The sequence below is a fragment of the Carcharhinus amblyrhynchos genome, chromosome 9 (genome assembly GCF_965287045.1).
Source record: "Carcharhinus amblyrhynchos chromosome 9, sCarAmb.v2.hapA, whole genome shotgun sequence".
NCBI lineage: Eukaryota > Metazoa > Chordata > Chondrichthyes > Carcharhiniformes > Carcharhinidae > Carcharhinus > Carcharhinus amblyrhynchos.
In genome coordinates, this window is record NC_137332.1 from 102,678,149 (window position 1) to 102,698,590 (window position 20,442).

General features: G+C 47.8%; 1 protein-coding gene across 1 annotated transcript; it reads left to right on the plus strand.

Moving 5' to 3' along the window:
- LOC145348152 (zinc-binding protein A33-like) lies at positions 1-9,665 on the plus strand. Its single transcript, XM_080196326.1, has 6 exons — positions 1-530; positions 1,898-1,993; positions 2,101-2,334; positions 3,517-3,539; positions 3,654-3,772; positions 8,866-9,665. Exons 1-6 carry the CDS (start codon positions 105-107, stop codon positions 9,420-9,422), a joined length of 1,455 nt encoding a protein of 484 aa, XP_080052452.1. The 5' UTR covers positions 1-104; the 3' UTR covers positions 9,423-9,665.
- Positions 9,666-20,442: the final 10,777 nt, after the last annotated feature.

Below are 20,442 nucleotides of genomic sequence, written 5' to 3' on the forward strand. Positions count from 1 at the left end.
GTTGGATAGGGGGAGGATTTTGTTTTGAACTGTTTTCCTGTGTTTGTTTAATTTTGCGCAGGGGCTTTTTGAAAGGGCCTCACGCATTTAAAGTTCAAGTCTGCATGGCGAGTCAGCTGGAGAGTCTGAGCGAGGAGCTGAAATGCTCCATCTGCCTGGAGTTCCTCAGCGATCCGGTGGTGCTGGCTTGTGGCCACGACTTCTGCCGCTCCTGCATCAGCCGGAGCTGGGCCAAGCAGCAGCAGCAGCAGCGAGAGTCCTGCCCGCAGTGCCGAGCCGTCTCCCCGCGGGGCAGCCTGAGGGCCAGCCGCTCGCTGGCCGCCCTGGCTGAGAAGGCGAGGGAGCTGAGTGTGAGCCCGGACGGCGGGGCTGGGAAGGGCGGAAGAGCTCGCTGCCCGGAGCACAGCGAGGAGGAGCTGAAACTGCTTTGTGAAACTGACGGCAAGCTCAGCTGCCTGCTGTGTAGAGACTCCAGCAGCCACAGGCACCACAGCTTCCTACTGCTGGACGAAGCTGTAGAGATATATCAGGTAACAAAAAAAAACACAAAGACGACTTTGATCAGGGAAAGCAAAATAAATAAACAAAAACAGGGAATGCTGGAAACTTCGTTTGTGAAAATTTGCTTTGATAAAATATCTCAAAGGAAATTAATTACAAAACATGTCAAAATGGACATTTCAAAATATGCCTCACAGTGCCAGGGACCCAGGTTCGATTCCTGCCTTGGGTCACTGTCTGTGCAGAGTCTGCACGTTCTCCCCGTATCTGTGTGGGTTTCCTACCACAGTATGAAAGACGTGCTGGTTAGGTGCATTGGCCACACTGAATTCTCCCTCAGTGAATCCGAACAGGCACCAGAATGTGGCGACTAGGAGATTTTCACAACTTCGTTGCAGTGTTAATTAAGCCTACTTGTGACACAAAATGAAAGTAAAACTTAAGAACATATTCATTCCTGGGATGTGGGCGTCACTTGCAAATGCCAGTGTTTGTTGACCATCCTTAACTGCGCTTCATTGAGTGTCTCGCTCAGCCATTCCAGAGGGGCAGTTAAGGGTCAACCACATTGCTGGGGATCTGGAGTCATGTTTAAGACAGACCAGCGAAAGCGTGGCAGATTTCCTTCCTTCATGCATGTTTGTGAAACAGTTGATGATCAGGGCAGCATAACCAGTGCCTTGGGTTCAATTCTGGCGTTGGGTGACTGTCTGTGTGAAGTGTGCACCTTTCTCCCCATGTCTGCATGGGTTTCCTCCGAGTGCTCCAGTTTCCTCCCACTCTCTAAAGATGTGCAGGTTAGGCGGATTGGCCATGCTGAATCGCTCCTTAGTGTCCAAAGGTGACTAGGTTAGATGGATTGGCTGTGGAGATAGGGCAGAGAGGTGTGGACCTGGTAAGATGCTGTTTCGAAAAGTCAGTGCAGACCTGATGGGCCGAATGGTCTCCTTTCGTAGGGATTCTATGGAAAGAAATGTTTCACAGTCACCATTATTGAGAGCAGATTTATCGATTTACTATGAATTGCAGCAGCTGCCGTGAAGGGATTAGAACCCACATCCTTAGGGCAATAGCTTGAGAAATTTCTCATATCACTACACCACAGTTCTCCCTTTAAGCCAGTTGCTGTGTGTTGGGGTGTGCTGTGTGTAAATTGGCAGGCATCTTTCCTACATTACAACAGTGACGCATCAATAGAAAGCATTTCATTGGCTGACCACACATCAACGGAAAGCATTTCATTGGTTGTAAGAGGCTTGGAGATGACCTGATGTCAGGAGTGGTGCTATATGAATGCAGGTCCTCTTTTTGTGCTGTAAAACTCCTTGACCGCATAAGTTTTTTTTTTGCTTCCTCAGTCTTCCATTTAATCTCGGCATTGACTCTCTGATTCCAGGGGAGATTGAAATTATCACTGAATTGGGCCGCCAGGAGGAAGCTGCAAGTTCTGAAGGCAAAACTGAAGCAAAAGCAGCAGATTTCCAAAGTTAAGGTAAGGTTCTCCCCCCGCCCCACCTTGCTGATTTTACTGGGATTGTGGCAGATTTTGTCCCTTTTGCTGACGGTGCCGCTAACTAGGTGCTGCATTTCACTCGGTAGGAGCATTCAAGCAGGCTGAAAGCCCACGTCACTGCCGAGTTCGCCAGAATGCACCAGATTCTCACCGAGAAAGAGCAGTGCTTACTCGGAGACCTCGGGGAAAACGAGACAAGGATTCTGGATGCAATGGAGAAAAACCTCCATGTGATCCAACAGGAGTTGGACTGTGTTGAGCGAGAACTGTCAGACTTACAGGAACGCATGAGTCAAGAAGACACGATTGCTTTTCTGAAGGTAAGGTGCTTGTTTAATTTGACTGAAGTCCACAAGATAGTTGTCGGGGAGTGGGGGGGGAAGCGATTCACGGTAAAGTAGAAAGTCCTGATCGAAAATAAAACATAGAAATGCTCTACAGCTCAGGCAGCACTTGTGGGGGGAGAGAGAGGGAACTAAAACAGTTTGGAGCGGCACAGTGGTTAGCGCTGCTGCTTTACAGCTCCAGGGACCCGGGTTCAATTCCGAGCTCGGGTCACTGTGTGGAGTTTGCATGTTCTCCCCGTGTCTGCACGGGTTTCCTCTAGGTGCTCCAGTTTTATCCCACACTCCAAACATGTGCAGGTAAGGTGGTGATAAAAAGTGTTGGCTTAGCCATGAAACCACCCCCCCACAAGTCCACTGAAAAAATTTAAAAATATATAAACGCAAGACCTTTTGTTAATGTGTATTAGGTGGAAGATGGGATAGATTTAAATGAGAGAAGGGATCCATACAATCCCTACAGTGCACCAACTATCTGAAAGAGCATCTTACCAGGTCCACCCTTCCGCTCTATCCCTGTAACCCTCTGTATTTACTAATCCCCTTATCCTCTACATCTTTGAACCTAAGGGGCAATTTAGCATGGCTAATCTACCTAACCTGCAAATCTTTGGAGTGTGGGAGGAAACCAGAGCATCTGGAGGAAACCCACACAGACTCAGGGAGAACGTGCAAACTCCACACAGACAGTGACCCAAGCCGGGAATCGAAAACGGGTCCCTGGGCTGTGAGGCAGCAGTGCTAACACTATGCTACCCACTGACATTGGCGATGCCCAGAGAAAGTTCACTGGGTTGATCCCTGGTATGAACTTTCATGTGCAACTTGGAGGCGAGGAAGAATTTTGTCTTTCTTTGGAGTTCTTCACCACAAGAGGGCAGTGGAGAGCTGGGCCATTGATTATATTCAAGGCTACAACAGGCAGATGTTTGATTGACAAAGGAGTCAAGGATTATGGTGGGTGGGGGAAGGGGCAATGAAGTGGAGTCCAGGCTACAATCTTGTTACATGGCAAAGCAGGCTCGCGAGGTCGAGAGGGCTACTCCTGTTCCCATTCCTAGCGCTTGTATCTCGTTTTCATCGTGTAGTGGGGTTTTCGGTGGGATTTTTGGGATTTCTGTCACCCAGCCTGAACTCATTACTTTTGTTATTGTTTAGGTGGAAGCTTCTCGGAAGAATGGGTGAGACATATTCTGACTTCTTTTAAATGATAAAGATTACATTAGACGTGGCTATTTAATTCGCTTGTGCTGCAACCACTGTGTCCCAATATTTCGTTTTAAATCATTTTCCAGCATTGAGTGCAAGGAATACTCTGCACTGCCGTTTGTAGATGAAGATCTGACTCTGGGTGCGTACAAAGGTCCGTTGCAGTATATAATCTGGAGAGAGATGATAGACAGCATCAGCCCAGGTAAACCTATTCTATAATTCTGTTATTAGACTCTAAACTTAAACTATTTTAGGGGTGGTTAGCACTGCTGCCAGGGACCTGGGTTCATTTCCCAGCTTGGGTCACTGTGGAGTTTGCACATTCTCCCTGTGTCTGCGTGGGTTTCCTCCCACAGTCCAAAGATGTGTGGATTAGCTGCAATGACTGTGCTATATTGCTTCTTAATGTTACGGGGATTAGCAGGGTACAAACATGCGGTTACAGGAATCGGGCCTGGGTGGGGTTGTTGTTAGTGCAGGCACAATGGGCTGAATGGCGTCCTGCTGCACTGATGACATTCTGTGATACTTTCCAGGTATTTAGTTTAGCTACAAGACTCAAATTCTCTTAAATTTTTGTTTATTTAACACTTTAGGCACCAAACGTACAACACTTGAATTCTTACACTTCAACCCTAACTCTTATCTGAAACTCCCAACTTTTTAACTGAAACCCTAACCCTTTAACTGAAATGAATGCTACCCAGTTTCTTGAGCAAGCTGGCCAAGGTGATTCCTCCACAAGGTCTTTATCTTCTCTGAAGATGTTCCTTCAGGGCTCACTTGCAATGGTTGGTCTCCGAGTTATCGCCAAAGACAAAGGCTCAGACGCATCTCTTCATCCTGAACTTCTCATATTCTTCCAGAAAGTTCCCTGGCACTCAGCCAATGGTGTAATCAGAAACCTATTACATGGTTCGATCAGGCCAATGGAGTTACTCACAAACAACTCCAAAATGCTTAGTTTGAATGGCATGTAAGTCACAAAGCCTTAACCCATAAGTGCTAACAATGACTCTGACATGTCTAGCTTGGCCCAAACAATTATCCTTATTTGGTCAACACAGGATGTCAGGTCACAGGCCAGGTCATAGCTTGCAGCCACTTAATGACCTGCAATTGTTTTTGATCATAACTTGACCAAAAATCCCAGCATGCATGATGGTCATTGTCACAGTTGCTCTGACAGCTAAAATTGTCATTGTTTCTGTTGCTGTAATCGTTGTTGTAGTCTGCTCTCTGACCACAATTCTGATGAAAAACATTTTTGTCTTGTAGGAAAAAAAGCACTAGACAACATGATCAAAATATTTAAAACACCAAATATGGAAAGCACGCTTTTTGAACAAAACTATTTTATTCAAACTATTAAATTCAGCAGCTTTTGTTTCATATTGATACAGGAAATCTCCCCCTCGATCCTGTCCTGGTTCAGGAAAGTTTTTTTGGAATAAAATATAGGTAATTAATAAGATATCTGCAAACATTTCAACATGGCCATCACACAGTGCAATAATATTCAGCTTCTCTACATTTATTTGTTTTATTTATTACTGTCACAAGTAGGCTTACGCTAATAATGCAATAAAGTTACTGTGAAAATCTCCTAGTCACCACACTCGGATGCCTGTTCAGGTACATTGAGGGAGAACTTAGCATGGCCAATGCACCCTAACCAGCACATCTTTCGGATTGTGGGAGGAAACTGAAGCACCTGAAGGAAATTCACACAGACGTGGAGAGAACGTACAGATTCCGCACAGACAGTGACCCAAACTTGGAATCGAACCCTGGTCCCTGGCGCTGTGAGACAGCACAGGCACAATGGATTGAATGGCTTCCTCCTGTGCTCTGACCAGTCTATAAAGTGGTGGTTGGCAACTTGTGGCCCTGTGAATTGCAAACAGCACACCAAGATTCTGAGTGCAGCACAGCGGACAGTTTGTTGACCGTTGCGCATGCACAGTGTTGTCAGATTTCCATCTGCATACTTTTCTTTCTTACCAATATGACCAAAGTGATACTGATGCGTAACAAGGGCAAGTGAGCGTAACATTGACGGTGTGAGCTGTGTGCTGCCTCTGCGTCCAGTCAAAGAGTAAATATGTCTTTTGTTTTTATCACTTGAAGTTGATAACGGTTCTATTAATATACAATGATTTAATCATTTTCTCTAACTTGTTTTGGAACATGTTGGGCAAGTACCCATACAAACATAAAATCCCTACAGTGCAGAAGACGCCATTCGGCCCATTGAGTCTGACAGAGTATCTTACCTTGGCGTTCTCCCCTCGCCTATCCCCAGAACCCCACACATTTACCATGACTAATCCATCTCTCTTCCACCTTCTTCCATCGTGGAAAAGATACAAAAGTCTGAAATCACGTACCAACCCCAACGGAACAACAGCTTCTTCCCTGCTGCCAACAGACTTTTGAATGGACTTACCTCACATTAAGTTGATCTCTCGCTACACCCTGTGACTATAACACTATATTCTGCACCATCTCCTTTCCTCCCCCCATGCACTCCATGAGTGGTATATTTTGTATGGTGAACAAGAAACAATACTTTCCACTATAATCCCAATGCATGTGACAATGATAATAAATCAAATCAAATCTACAATTCCTCGGACCCTAATGGGAAAGTTAACATATAATTTTATAGAATCTCTGCAGTGTAGAAGAGACCATTCGGCCCTCTAGTCTGCACTGACTCTCTAACAAAGTCTTCTTTCCTTGATTCCAAGACACATTCACCGTCCTATCTCTGTAATCCCACACATTTACAACCTAATGTTTAAAGTTTATTTATTAGTGCAACAAGTTGGCTTACGTTAACACTGCAATGAAGTTATTGTGAAAATCCCCTAGTTGCCGCACTTCGGCAACTGTTTAGGTACATGAGGGAGAATTTAGCATGGCCAATGCACCTATCCAGCACGTCTTTCAGACTGTGGGAGGAAACCCATGCAGACGTAGGGAGAATGTGCAAACTCCGCACAGTTACCCAAGCCAGGAATCAAACCTGCATCAGTGCTAACTACTGTGCCACCATGCCACCCCTGCGCATCTCGGGACACTAGTTCAACATGGTCAATCCACCAAACCTGCACATCCTTGGAGTGTGGGCGGAGAAATCCCTGAGGAATCATAGAATCCCTATGGTGCAGAAGAATGCCACTCGTCCTATCGAGCCTACACCAACAGCAATCCCACTAGGCCCTATCCCTGTAACTCCACATTTTTACCCCACTAATCCCCCTGAAACAAAGGGGCAAAAACATAGTCCTTCCCATTTTAGCCTACTCCAGAGTGATGCCACCACCAAACACATTTTCCCTTCACTCCCTCTGTCAGTATTTCTGAGGAGACTGTTCCCTCTGGGATAACCTAGTCCACTCCTCCAGTAGACCCAACACCTCTCCCATCACTCACGTCACCTACCAATTGCAGAAGGGTCTCATCTTCTGGCTAGGCACTTTACAATCTTCCATTCCCAACATCGAATCCAACAACTGGTGATTTGCTGTACCCAACCTCGACTCTCTTTGTTTTCATTCTATTTTATTTAATTTTTTACTGTTCTCTACCTTTTATTTCTTTATTGTCTTTCTTTATTTTTCTTATTCCCCCTCCCCCCCCATTCTTTCCCCTTACTCTATCCCCTTTCCCTGACCCCTTTTTTTCCCCCCCTTTGCTCCCCTTTTCTAAATTTTACTGTTGTCCCATCCATCTCCCTCTTCCCAACCAACAACTCCATCTCTCACAGCTTACAGTTTCTCTGCTGTTTGGCCATTCACACCCTTTATTCTCTCTATGGACTGCTGAATACCTCGTCCTTTGCTGCACAACTTACAGTCATGTAGGGCACGGTGAGGGGTCTGGGGGGAAACTGTTCCCATTGACAGAAGGATTAAGAACCCCCCAGGACACTGAGTTAAGGTGACTGGTGGACGAACTAAAGGCAGTTTGAAAAGGAACTTTTTTTAATGCAGCAAATGATTAGACCATAAGAAATAGGAACAGGAGGAGGCCATTCAGTCCTTCAAACTGGCTCTATCATTTCATAAGATCATGGTTAATCAAATACTCATGAATCCACTTTGCGGTCTTCTTTCCATAAATCTTAATTCATCTTCTGATTTAGAATCATGGAATTCCTACTGTACAGAAGGAGGCCATTTGGCCCGTGAGTCGGTACTGACCACGGTCCCACCCAGGTCCTATCCCCACTACCCAATGCATTTTCCCTAGCTAGTTCCGCTGACACTAAGGTGCAATTTTGTATGCCAGTTCACCTAACTCGCATATCTTTGGAGGGTGGGAGGAAACCAGAGCACCCGGAGAAAACCCACGTGGACACGGGGAGAACATGCAGACTCCGCAAAGACAGTGACCCAAGTTGGGAATCGAACCCGGGTCCCTGTCACTGTGAGGCAGCAGTGCTAACCGTTGTGCCACCGTACCACGCGTATCAATCTCAGCCTTGAAAATGTTGAAGGACTTGATCTTCACAGCTTCCCGGGATATAGAATTCCAAAGATTCACCTGTCTTTGAGAGAAGAAATTCTTCCTCAAATCTGTCTTAAATGAGTATGTCCAAGAAGGAGGTTGGTAGTTTTTTTTGCTCCTAAGGGAATAGACGGATACGGGGACAATGAAGGAAGGTGGAATTGAAGCTGATCTGCTTCAATTGAATGATGGAACAAGCTCAAAGATCCGAATGGCCTCCTCCTCCTCCTATTTGTTATGTTCTTATGTGAAGAATTGCTAAAAGCCCGTGAGCTCAAGCTTTTGGTCTCCGGTACTCCAACTGTGGGTGTACCAACACCTCATGGAAAGCAGCGGTTCAAGAAGGTGGCTTATTCTCAAGGACAATAAACAATAAGTGGGTAACAAGCGCTAACTCAGCCACCTCCTGTGAGAGGAAAAAAAACTGTTATTAAAGCTTAGTGCATTTATTAGTGTCACAAGTAGACTTACATTAACACTGCAATGAAGTTACTGTGAAAATCCCCTAGTTGCCACACTCCGGTGCCTGTTCGGGTACATTGCGGGAGAATTTAGCACGGCCAATGCAGCTAACCAGCACGTCTTTCGGACTGTGGGAGGAAACCCACGCAGGTATGTGGAGAATGTGCAGACTCTGCACAGACAGCTACCCAAACTGGGAATCGAACCCAGGTCCCTGGCGCTGTGAGGCAGCAGTGCTAACCACTGTGCCGCCCCTTATGCCTGGAGAGATTATTCACTAATTCAGATCATTCATTTTCGTTTTCCCCCTCTCAGCTCCGGCCTCCCTGACTCTGGATCCGAACACCGCGAATCCCTGGCTCATCGTGTCCGAGGACCGCACCAGCGTCAAACCGGGAGACAAATGGCAGGATCTCTCTGACAGCCCCGAGAGGTTCGATCAGTGCGTCAGCATCCTGGGGTCGGAGGGGTTCACCTCGGGGAGACATTACTGGGAGGTGGAGGTGGGGGAGAAGACCGAGTGGGACGTGGGGGTGGTTAGCGAGACCGCCAATAGGAAAGGTGACATCACCGCGGCCCCTGAGGACGGATATTGGATCATGTGGCTGGCCAATGGCGCGGAATACCTGGCCTGTACATCATCTCCCACCCACCTGACCCTAGCTTCCAAACCTCGGATGGTGGGGGTTTACCTGGACTATGAAGGGGGGCAGGTGTCATTTTACAATGCAGACAACATGGCCCATCTCCACACTTTCACCTACGCTTTCACGGAGAAACTCTTCCCTTACTTTAGCCCAGGACTGAATGATGCAGATCAAAACTCAGAAGCACTGAAGATCTGCCCAGTCAGAGGTCTCTGGTCAGAGTAAACCCATACGATAAATCGCATTTCCATGAAGCTGTCCAGCAATTTGTTTTTAAGGTTTGACATGAAGGAATAATCTCACAGGAACGGCAAGTTGTCACGGGTCTGTGTTGCAAAGGCAGAATATTGTCTTGGGATTTAACATAGGGCATGATTTTTCCAAAAGAAACTCTAAGTGCCCAATGGATGGGGAAAACGGATGGTACTGCCCAAGGGGCAATGTGCCCCTCCGCACCTGCCTTGACCTCCCTGGGGGGCAGGGGGGGGGTCTCAATGGTATATGGTTCCACATGCGGGGTCATCAGGCCTGGCCGTGTTGCTGGGGATAATACATGATCCCAGCTGGTGTAGACCTCCATCAGTGAAGTCAGAAACATCAGAACCCAGAGGAGTGGCACAGTGGTTAGCACTGCTGCCTCACAGCGCCCAAAACCCGGGTTCAATTCCAGCCTCGGGTCACTGTCTGTGTGGAGTTTGCACATTCTCTCGGTTTGTGCATTTGTTTCCTCCAGGTGTTCCGGTTTCCTCCCACAGCCCAAAACAAAATAAAAAGTTTATTTATTAGTCACAAGTAAGGCTTATACTAACACTGCAATGAAGTTACTATGAAATTCCCCTGGTCGCCACACTCTGGCGCCTGTTCGGGTCAATGCTCCTAACCAGCACATCTTTCAGAATGTGGGAGTAAACTGGATCACCGGGGGAAACCCACGCAGACATGGGGAGAATGTGCAAACTCTGCACAGACAGTGACCCAAGCTGGGAATTGAACCCAGGTCCCTGGTGCTGTGAATCAGCAGGGCTAACCACTGTGCTATCATGCCATGGGTTAGGATTGGCTGTGCTAAATTGCCCCTTAGTGTCATGGAGAATAGCTAGGGTAAATGCATGGGGTTATGAGGATTGGGCCTGGGTGGGATTGTGAATGGTGCAGTCTCGATGGGCCAAAGAGTCTCATTCTGCACTGTAGGGATTCAATGATTATTATCCTGGACTCACTAAATAGATTATATTGAGGCAACGAATATTGTAATCAGCCTCATGCCATTCCCCAGCGCGAGCCTGATTGTATTGGTACCGAATGGGCCAGGAAAATCCTGACCTAATCTGTTTGGGGTCTCCCTGTTTAAATTTCCCGCCCTGCTACTCTATTCCAGCAGCATAGCAGGGTCGGAAAATCGGTCTCATAATCTCCACTGAAAGCAGCAATGTCAAGATGCTGAAATTAGAATGTTAGGTACAGGTTACTCAGATCAGGCAAATTTTAACATTACGCCAGACTTTAATAAACACCAGTTGCTACCTGTTGAAGCTGTCATTATTTTTGGGATAAATATGGAAATTGCCTGAATGTATAAATTGCCTTAAACAGAGTCATTGCATGTTCATTGACAAGAAACTGAACTGGATTAGCCATGTCATGGCTACCAGAGCAGGTCAGAAGCTGGAAATCCTGCGGCGAGTAACTCACCTCCCGACTCCCCAAATCCTGTCCACCATCTACAAGGCACAAGTCAGGAGTGTGATGGAATAGTCTCCACTTGCCTGGATGGGAGCAGCTTCAACAACACTCAAGAAGCTCAACACCATCCAGAACAAAGCAACCTGCTTGATTGGCACCCCTTCCACAAACATTCACTCCCTCCACCATTGACAAACAGTGGTAGCCATCTGTACCACCTACAAGATGCACTGCAGGAACTCATCAAGGTTCCTTAGGCAGCATCTTCCAAACCAATGACCACTACCATCGAGAAGGACAAAAGCAGCAGATACTTGGGAACGCTACCACCTGGAGCTTTGTCTCCAAGTTACTCACCGTCCTGACTTGGAAATACATCGGCCGTTCCTTCACTGTTGCTGGGTCACAGTCCTAGAATTCCTTCCCTAGCAGCACAGTGGATGTACCTACACCATTGGGACTGCAATGGTTCAAGGAGATGAAGGGCAGTTAGGGATGGACAAAAGACGCTAAGCAACATCTAGCAACTATATTTTTTCTTCATACCTTAGCCCTCTCTAAGCACAATAGAAACATCGTTGGAACCTAACCAACCCCTACACCTACAGACATCTTTGTCCAGCATGAATCTGGTTATAGGCTCAGAAAAATTAAACCCATCTAAAACCATATTTATATATCTTTATTTATTGATTCAAATATTAATCCCCCAAACAGTACCTTTGTTTATCCAGGAATACAGACAGTTAAGAGGGTTTACTTGTACGAATGGTTCCCCATTCAGGTTTGAGTCTATCTTTTAATTCTGTATTGATGAGTATTTTTTGTTTCAATAGCTGTCCATAGGATCTCTTCTGCTAGTTCCTAATCCTAGTTGTGACCCTTTTTTGTTGGCTGTTTGATTTCCATAGTTAGAGAGTGATGTTTTAGATATTCCTGCAAAAGATGGCTATTTCCTTTTTGCTTCTGGTAGTGTGACACGCACCTTCAGTGTTTTTCCTCGTAGCACAGACACGCACACGCACACAGACCAGCAGGGCAGATATAGGCAGGCAGGACCTCGGCAGCTCTCTCATCGAGCTTTTAACCTAGCCTCTTTGTACATCCCAACTGGTAATCAGTTTTGTGATGCTTTTAGAAGTAACTTGTCTAGAAACATGGGGAGGGGGGGTTCCGTTGTCCCTTAGAGAAGGCCCCTGCAGCCAGTGACTAACTGCCCACTCTCAGCCATCCTGAGGGTCAGTGTCCATTGTTAAATATAAAGCTCGAGTGTTTTTAAAGTCCAGTATTCCTGTGGATAATTCCATGGAATTTAGTTTTCCTTCATAACAGTGGATGATGAGATTGGAAAAGCTGGGCTTGTTCACCTTAGAGAGAGAGGGTTAGAGGGGAGATTTGATGGAAGCGTTCAAAATCAGGGAGGTAATTGCTGAACAGGACAGATAGAGAGAAAAACTGTTCCCGAAGAACTGAGAGCCAGAGGATCCCAATTTCTGGGAATTGTGGGAGAACGAAATGCCACAGGAAGCATGGTGCCATGGTGGTTAGTACGGCTGCCTCACAGCACCAGAGACCCGAGTTCGATTCCAGCCTTGGGTCACTGTCTGAGTGGAGTTTGCACATTCTCCCCATGTCTGCGTGGGTTACCTCCGGGTGCTCCGGTTTCTTCCCACAGTCCAAAGATGTGCAGGTTAGGTGGATTGGCCATGCCCCTTAGTGTCAGGGGGACTAGCAGGATAAATATGGGGGTGGAGGGGGTTGTAGAGATAGGGCCTGGGTGGGATTGTTGTCGGTGCAGACTTGATAGGCCAAATGGCCTCCTTCAACACTGTAGGGATTCTAGGAAGAAAATGTTTTCACACAGTGAGGGGTCAGGATCTGGGACACAGTGCCTGAGAGTGTGGTGGAGGCAGATTCAATCGTCTGCTCTGAAATTGGCCAGAGAGCTGAGGAGATGATATTTGCAGAGCCACGGGTGTGGGGATATAACAGATGGAGGGGAGTTCGTGTGAGATGGGATGGACAAAATTGCTGTGACGAACGTCCCTCTTGCTATGTTGCTGTGACTAGTCTATCATTCGCACACAGCTCACCCCCATGGAACGGGACCCTCCGGCCTCACCCGTTGTGGGATGTGTCTCAAGAGAGGGTGAAAAATTTGGTGTTCTAACCAAAACGCTCACTTTCAGTGGCACTGGGAAAATTCCAGTGGCAGATGTGTACGGAAGATTCCAGCCCTCCTCCTTTCACACCAGCTGGCACCGCATGTCCAACAGGTTCCAAGTCTGCGATAAGGGTTCTTGCCTCAACCAACCTTTCCGACAGTGAGTTCCAGTTCTCACCACCCTCTATCTAATCCTTGCATTCATGACATTCGATCAACACTCCCTGATAATTGAACACTCTGCTGTCACTCTTTCTCTGCCCCTCATGATTTTATATATCAACTCCAATAAAGCCGTCAAATGTCTACCAGAGGGAGACAAGGGCGGCCATTTTGCTTTCCAAAACAACCAGAAAGCTTTCACTTCCCTTGGATCTATTGGCTCAAATTCAGTGCCTTTTTAATCAATTTTTTGTTTGAGTGAAATTTCTCAGACAGCTTCCACTGGGCTATTGCTCACCTGATCCCTCAGCCATTTTACAGGGAGGCGGGCAAGGCCGAGACCACCTTCGTGCCAATTGAGGCCCTGAGGGGCTGTTTCCCCTGTCTCAATGTGCTGGCTGATGGGAGGGACATCCTGTTCGGTGACTGAGTCTGGAGGCTGACCCGTGTGTACGAGTGACCCAAGTTAACCAAACACTCCCAAAAGAAGTTTCGAGTTGAGATAAAAGTTACTCTTGCTGAGAATGCCTTTCCACCTCTCTCTTTCCCTTTTAATTGAGCTCTAAATTGTCTTGAGAGTGTTTGATGGGGACAGTGTAGAGGGAGCTTTACTCTGTATCTAATCCTGTGCTGAACCTGTCCTGGGAGCGTTTGATGGGGACAGTGTAGAGGGAGATTTACGCTATATGTAATCCCATACTATACCTGTCCTTCGAGTGTTTGATGGGGACAGTGTGGAGGGAGCTTTACTCTGTATCGAACCCTGTGCTGTATCTGCCCTGGGAGTGTTTGATGGGGACAGTGTGGAAGGCTTGTGTACAATCCCATGCTGTAGCTGCCCTGTGCAGAGATCAGGAAGACTGTTTCTCTTTCTAACCTCTTGCAATATCTGTCCTGGGAATTTTGATGGGACAATGTAAGTGGAGAGGTTTGGGACCAATGACCTCATGGTGGGGCTGGAGAGAGAGATGGGCGGCCGGGGTGGGTGCGGGGAGGTGGGCGCAGAATCATGCTTCATATTCTAATCATGATAAATATTGATGTTCAATGATTTGTGTGTAATTTTCTCTGGGTGGAATCCTGAGAGGTTGCAGAGGTGGGAAGGACATGTACACTATAGATGATGATGATGTACGAATCAGGGTGGCTGAGATTTTTCTTCCTGACCCCACCTCTCAGGGAGTCGTTAGTTTATGGTCCAATGAATATTTTTAAGGCTGTGTGAGATAGATTTGTGATTGACAAGGGAGGGAAAGAGTCTTTTTTAGTTATTCATAGAATCATAACAAACCAGCCTCCCATCCATTGACTCTGCCTACACTTCCCGCTGCCTTGTCAAAGCAGCCAGCATAATTAAGGACCCCAATCACCCTGACATTCTCTCTTCCACCTTCTTCCATCGGGAAAAAGATACAAAAGTCTGAAATCACATACCAACCGACTCAAGAACAGTTTCTTCCCATGCTGCTGCCAGACTTTTGAATGGAACAAACCTTGCATTAAGTTGACCTTTCTCTACACCCTGGCTATGACTGTAACACTACATTCTACGCTCTCTCATTTCCTTCTCTATGAACGGCATGTTTTGTCTGTATAGTGTGCAGAAACAATACTTTTCACTGTGTTAGGACATGTGACAATAATAAATGAAAATCAAAAATCGTAGAAGAATCATAGAATCCCTACAGTGCAGAAAGTGGCCATTTCGCCCATTGAGTCTGCACTGACCACAATCCCACCCAGTCCTATCCTCGTAATCCCACATATTTACCCCTTAATCCCTCTAAGCTACGCGTTCCAAGACACTGAGGGTCAATTTAACATGGCCAATGCACCTAACCCATGGTGGCACAACGGTTAGCACTGCTGCCTCACAGCGGCAGGAACCTGGGTTTGATTCCTGCTTGGGTCACTGTCTGTATGGAGTTTTTCTCCCCATGTCTGCATGGGTTTCCACTGGGTGCTCCAGTTTCCTCCCACAGTCTGAAAGACTTTCTGGTTGGGTACATTGACCTGAACAGGTGCCACAGTGTGGCAACTAAGGGAATTTCACTGTAATTTCATTGCAGTGTTAATGTAAGACGACTTGTGACTAATAAATAAACTTTAAAAATAACATACACGTCTTTGGATGGTGGGAGGAAACCGGAGCACCCAGAGGAAACCTATACAGATACAGGGGGAACATGCAAACTCCACACAGACAGTGACCCAAGCTGGGAATCAAACCCAGGTCCCTGGAGATACGAAGCAGCAGTGCTAACCATTAGGTGTGGGCATCACTGGCTGGGCCAGCCCTTATCACCCATCCCTAACAGCATTGCACTTGAACAGAGTGACTTGCTGGGACATTTCAGAGTGACACATAGGCCAGACCTGGTAAGGATGGCAGATTTACCAACCCATGACGGTTTCATTATCATTAGACTAAAGAGCCGGTGGATGTGGTCTTTCTTGATTTTCAGAAGGCGTTTGACAAGGTACCTCACAAGAGGTTATTCCAGAAGGTAAGGGGGCATGGAGTTGGGGGTAGGGTGTTAGCGTGGATAGAGGATTGGTTGTCAAATAGGAGACAGAGAGTGGGGGTTAATGGGTGCTATTCGGATTGGTGGTTGGTGACTAGTGGAGTGCCCCAGGGGTCGGTGCTGGGGCTCGGATTGGCGGTTGGTGACTAGTGGAGTGCCCCAGGGGTCGGTGCTGGGGCCTCAGCTATTTACCATTTATATAGATGATCTGGAGGAGGGAACCGAGTGCAGGGTGTCGAAATTTGCTGATGACACCAAGATTGGTGGAACGGCAAATTGTGCGGAGGGTGTGGAGAGTCTGCAGAAGGATCTAGATAGGCTGGGCGAATGGGCCAGGAATTGGCAAATGGAATTTAATGTTGGCAAGTGCGAGGTGGTCCACTTTGGTAGGAATAATGGTAGGAAGGACTATTACTTACGGGGCGAAAAACTGCAGCAGGCGACGGTGCAGAGGGACCTCGGGATCCTTGTGCATGAGTCGCAAAAACCCAGCTTGCAGGTGCAGCAGGTGGTCAGGAAGGCGAATGGGATGCTGGCCTTCATAGCGAGGGGGATTGAATATAAAAGTAGGGAGGTCTTGCTGCGGCTGTATAGGACATTGGTGAGGCCGCAGCTGGAGTCCTGTGTGCAGTTTTGGTCGCCGTACTTACGCAAGGATATTTTGGCTTTGGAGGGAGTGCAGAGGAGGTTCACTAGGCTGATACCGGAGTTGAGGGGGTTGAGCTATGAGGAGAGGCTGAATAAACTAGGCTTGTACTCGTTAGAGTTTAGAAGAATGAGGGGAGATCTCATTGAGACATATAAGATGATGAATGGGATGGATAGGATAGAGGTGGAGAGACTCTTCCCGCTCAAAAAAGACAGTAGGACTAGGGGGCACAGCCTCAAGATAAAGGAGGGGGCGGTTTAGAACGGAGTTGAGGAGGAACTTCTTCACTCAAAGGGTGGTGAATCTCTGGAATTCTCTGCCCGTTGAAGTGGTGGAGGCTGCCTCGCTAAATATTTTTAAGACGCGGGTTGATGGGTTTATGATAAGCGAGGGGATTAAGGGTTATGGGGAGAGGGCGGGAATGTGGAACTGAGCCACGACAGATCAGCCATGATCTTACTGAATGGTGGGGCAGGCTCGAAGGGCTGGATGGCCTACTCCTGCTCCTATTTCTTATGTAATTTTCGTTGAACTCAAATTTCACCATCTACCATGGTGGGATTCGAACGCAGGTCTCCAGACGATTACCCTGGATACCTAGTCCAGTGACAGTACCACTGTGCCACTGGGTCCTCCTCATACTCAGGAAAGTGGAGCTGAGGCCACAATTGGCTCAGCCACGCTCTTATCCAATGACAGAGCTGGCTGGAGGGCCCGAACCATCTGTAAAAGGGAAAGTTATTAACAGGGAGAAAGAACGGATCTGATGCGTTACTGGGAGTGAAATAAAGTTGTTTCAGAAGCAGCTGACTGCTACAATGGTGGGGGGGGGGGCTTTTGATCTTTTGCGTCTGGGTCAAAGCCTCACTTCTTCAAACCAGTGTCTCAATCCTGTAATGAAAATGATACAGTGCCACCCTCTGCTGGTGGATGGTCACCTCTGCACCCATTGGAGTTTAGAAGGATAAGGGGGTATCTTATTGAAACTTACAGGATACTGCAAGGCATGGATAGAGTGGACATGGAGAGGATATTTCCACTAGTAAGTAAAACTAAAACCACAGGGCACAACCTCAGGCTACAGGACGATCCTTTAAAACACAGATGAGGAGGAATTTCTTCAGACAGAGCACCCCACCCAGGCCCTATTCTCATAACTCCACATATTTACCCTCCAATCCCCTAACCTACACATTTTTGAACCATGGGAGGAAACCAGAGCACCCAGAGGGACCCACGCAGAAGAACGTGCAAACTCCACACAGACAGTGACCCAAGCCAAGAATCAAACTTGGGTCCCTAGCACCATGAGGCAGCAGTGCTAGCCACTGTGCTGCCATGCTGCCTCAAGTTGTTGACTTGTCCGTTTCTTTTCACACTGCTGTCTTGAAAATGAAGGAATTGGAACGTAACCATAGCGAGGGATGGGGTGGAGGGGTGGAGGGGTGGGGGTTTGGAACAAATGGACAAATGTGATAAGACTCTTGCAGAGACTGTACATGGCATTAAACCAGGACACAAACTTCAGCACCCAAGAACATAGCCTATTAGAGAATACAATGACAAAACTAAAGGGCCCCTTAATGAAACAAATGATCCTTTTGTTCTCTCTGGGGGGTCGGGGGGGATGCAGGGGGGGAGAGGGCAGCAGAAGCAGGACATTCGGCCCATTGAGTCTGCTCCCACTCAATTAGATTAGGACTGATTTGATGCGATAACGCCCATCTCCATTTTCCCACTTTATCGCCATAACTCTCAATTCTCTTGCTGATTAAAAATCTCTCTATCTCAGCCTTGAACATAGTTAAGGACACAGCGTAGGCAGTAAAGAATTTCAGGTTCACTACCTTTTGAGAGAAATAATTCCTCCTCATCCCTGTCTTCAATGAGTGACCACTTACTCTGAGATTATGCCCTCTGATCCTAAACTCTCCCACAAGGGGAAAGGAAACAACAACAAGGTCATAGGTAGAAGAGGGCACTCACAATGTTAAAATGGCGGCGCGGGCTCATTGGGCTGAAGGGCCTGTTTCCCATGCTGTGTTGTTCTTTGGAACCTTTCAGCATCTATCCTTTCAAACCCCCTGAGAATCCGATATGTCTCAATAAGGTCACCTCTCGTTCTTCTAAACTCCAGTGAGTATTGGGCCCAACCTACTCAACCTCTCCTCATAGAAAATCCTTCCACACCAGGGATCAACCGAGTGAACCTTCTCTGGATTGCCTCCAATATCCCGTTCCTTAGACAATCAGCCATTATACATTCTTCCAAGGTAGCAGTTTTCAAAACGAGGATGAGATATGGTGCCAGGGACATGGCTAGCGACTCATGATCATCTGTTTATCTGGACTGTAAAGACCAATTTCAACACCTTCCCCTCACCTTCCCTGCCCCCATTGCCCTATTCCATCCAAAGGCCTACATTTATTTTCCTCCTCTCCGACACATAGGCTCACAGCTGGTTCCAGGAGGGAGACGATGCAACATGTTAGGCAGACAATGGACCAAAGGAAGAGCAGACAATTCACTGGTTTTCACAAGGTTTTTCTTTTACTAACATATGCCATTACTGACATACTTAAATATTAAAATCCGGTCCAAGGAAAACTTTGCAGGGATGCAGTACTAATGGCACAGCTGGTAATGATCTGACACAAAAGTAGAGAATACTGCTGGGACACTCTGTGGGGAGAGTTTATCATTTTGTTTTGTTGGGCGGGCTTGAATCTGAGATTCAAATCCATCTTCTGGATATGTTTTCAGGCACCCCGCCGTGCCCCCACCCCCCCAGCCCTCCCCCCCAACCACCCCCCCACCTCAACCACCCCCCCCCACCCTCCCAACCACCCCCCCCACCCTCCCAGCCACCCCCCCCCACCCTCCCAGCCACCCCCCCCCCTCCACCACCCCCCCCTCCTCCACCACCCCCCCCTCCTCCACCACCCCCCTACCACACCCCCCCCTACCACCACACCACCTCCCCCCCCCACCTCCCCCCCTCCACCCCCCCCCCCCCCCCCCCCCCAACCACCGCCTCCCACCCCCAAAAGCCCCATACACACTCTGGCAGCAAAACTCTGAGCGAGCCTGTTGCTCACTGCAGAAGCCTGTGGGAAGGGCTAAATGCCCCCAAAAGCCTGCAGAGGGAGGTAGTGCGTATGTGCAGGCCTGCGGTGCTGCACATGCGCATTAGCAGTAGCAGAGGTCTGACAGACAAAGACAGAGCTGTCAGGCCCCTGCTACTGCAGGCAGCCTGAAGCAGCTCCCCCCTCCTTCTACAATCGTAGGGGCCTGTGGCCCGTGATGTGAGTCCTTGCTGAAACCCCGCAGCCCAAACCAATCACAGACCCCTCCCCTCACCAATCGCAGACCCGCCACCCTCTCCCCAGCGATCACTGCAGAGTGGCAGCGGGCTCCTTCCCTCATTAGCTCCTCTCCCCATTAGTCCTTCCCCACATTGGCCCCTCCCTCCACTGGCCTGTCCCCCATTGACCCCTCCCCCTTGGCCTAGCCCCTGGCTCAGCCCTGATGGTATTGCCCAGATGCCAGTCTGGCACTGCCCAAGATGCACCCCCCACTTGCCCTTGGCCTACTCGGGGGAGGGTCTCAATGGCCTCCAGTTCCACCGGCAAGGCCAAGTCGACTACTCCCCGTTCATGGGGAACATGTCTATTCCTCGCCAGCAAGAATCTTTTCTGGCAAGAGGGCCAAGCCTGGACAATTCAGCGCCAAGCTCACTAAGCAGATGTAAAACAGCATTAAAATAAATTTAAATACATTGATCTGCCTGTCACTCATTTCCGGCAAGAGGCTGACTGTGCTGGAAATCCGGCGCTCATAAAATGGTGCTGGTTTTTGCTAAGTGCTTTACGCCCCAATTTACCAGCACATCACACCCAAAAATGGGCACAGTGCATTGGTAAAATCGCCCCCTATATGTCCTTTTGGTCCCCACAGCTTTGACATTCCGGGGACGATCTTACCTAAAAGATTCTAACTGGGAGAGTTTCTCATTCATTATTTGGGCAGGTTCAACTCTAGAATTTTATGCAATCAGTGCA

Bases quoted from the DNA above. Each gene is read 5' to 3' on its own strand.
- LOC145348152 (XM_080196326.1), top strand. From the start codon at position 105: ATGGCGAGTCAGCTGGAGAGTCTGAGCGAGGAGCTGAAATGCTCCATC. The intron at 531-1,897 runs GTAACAAAAAAA...CTCTGATTCCAG, and splicing joins AAGCTGTAGAGATATATCAG to GGGAGATTGAAATTATCACT. The intron at 3,540-3,653 runs GTGAGACATATT...ATCATTTTCCAG, and splicing joins GAAGCTTCTCGGAAGAATGG to CATTGAGTGCAAGGAATACT.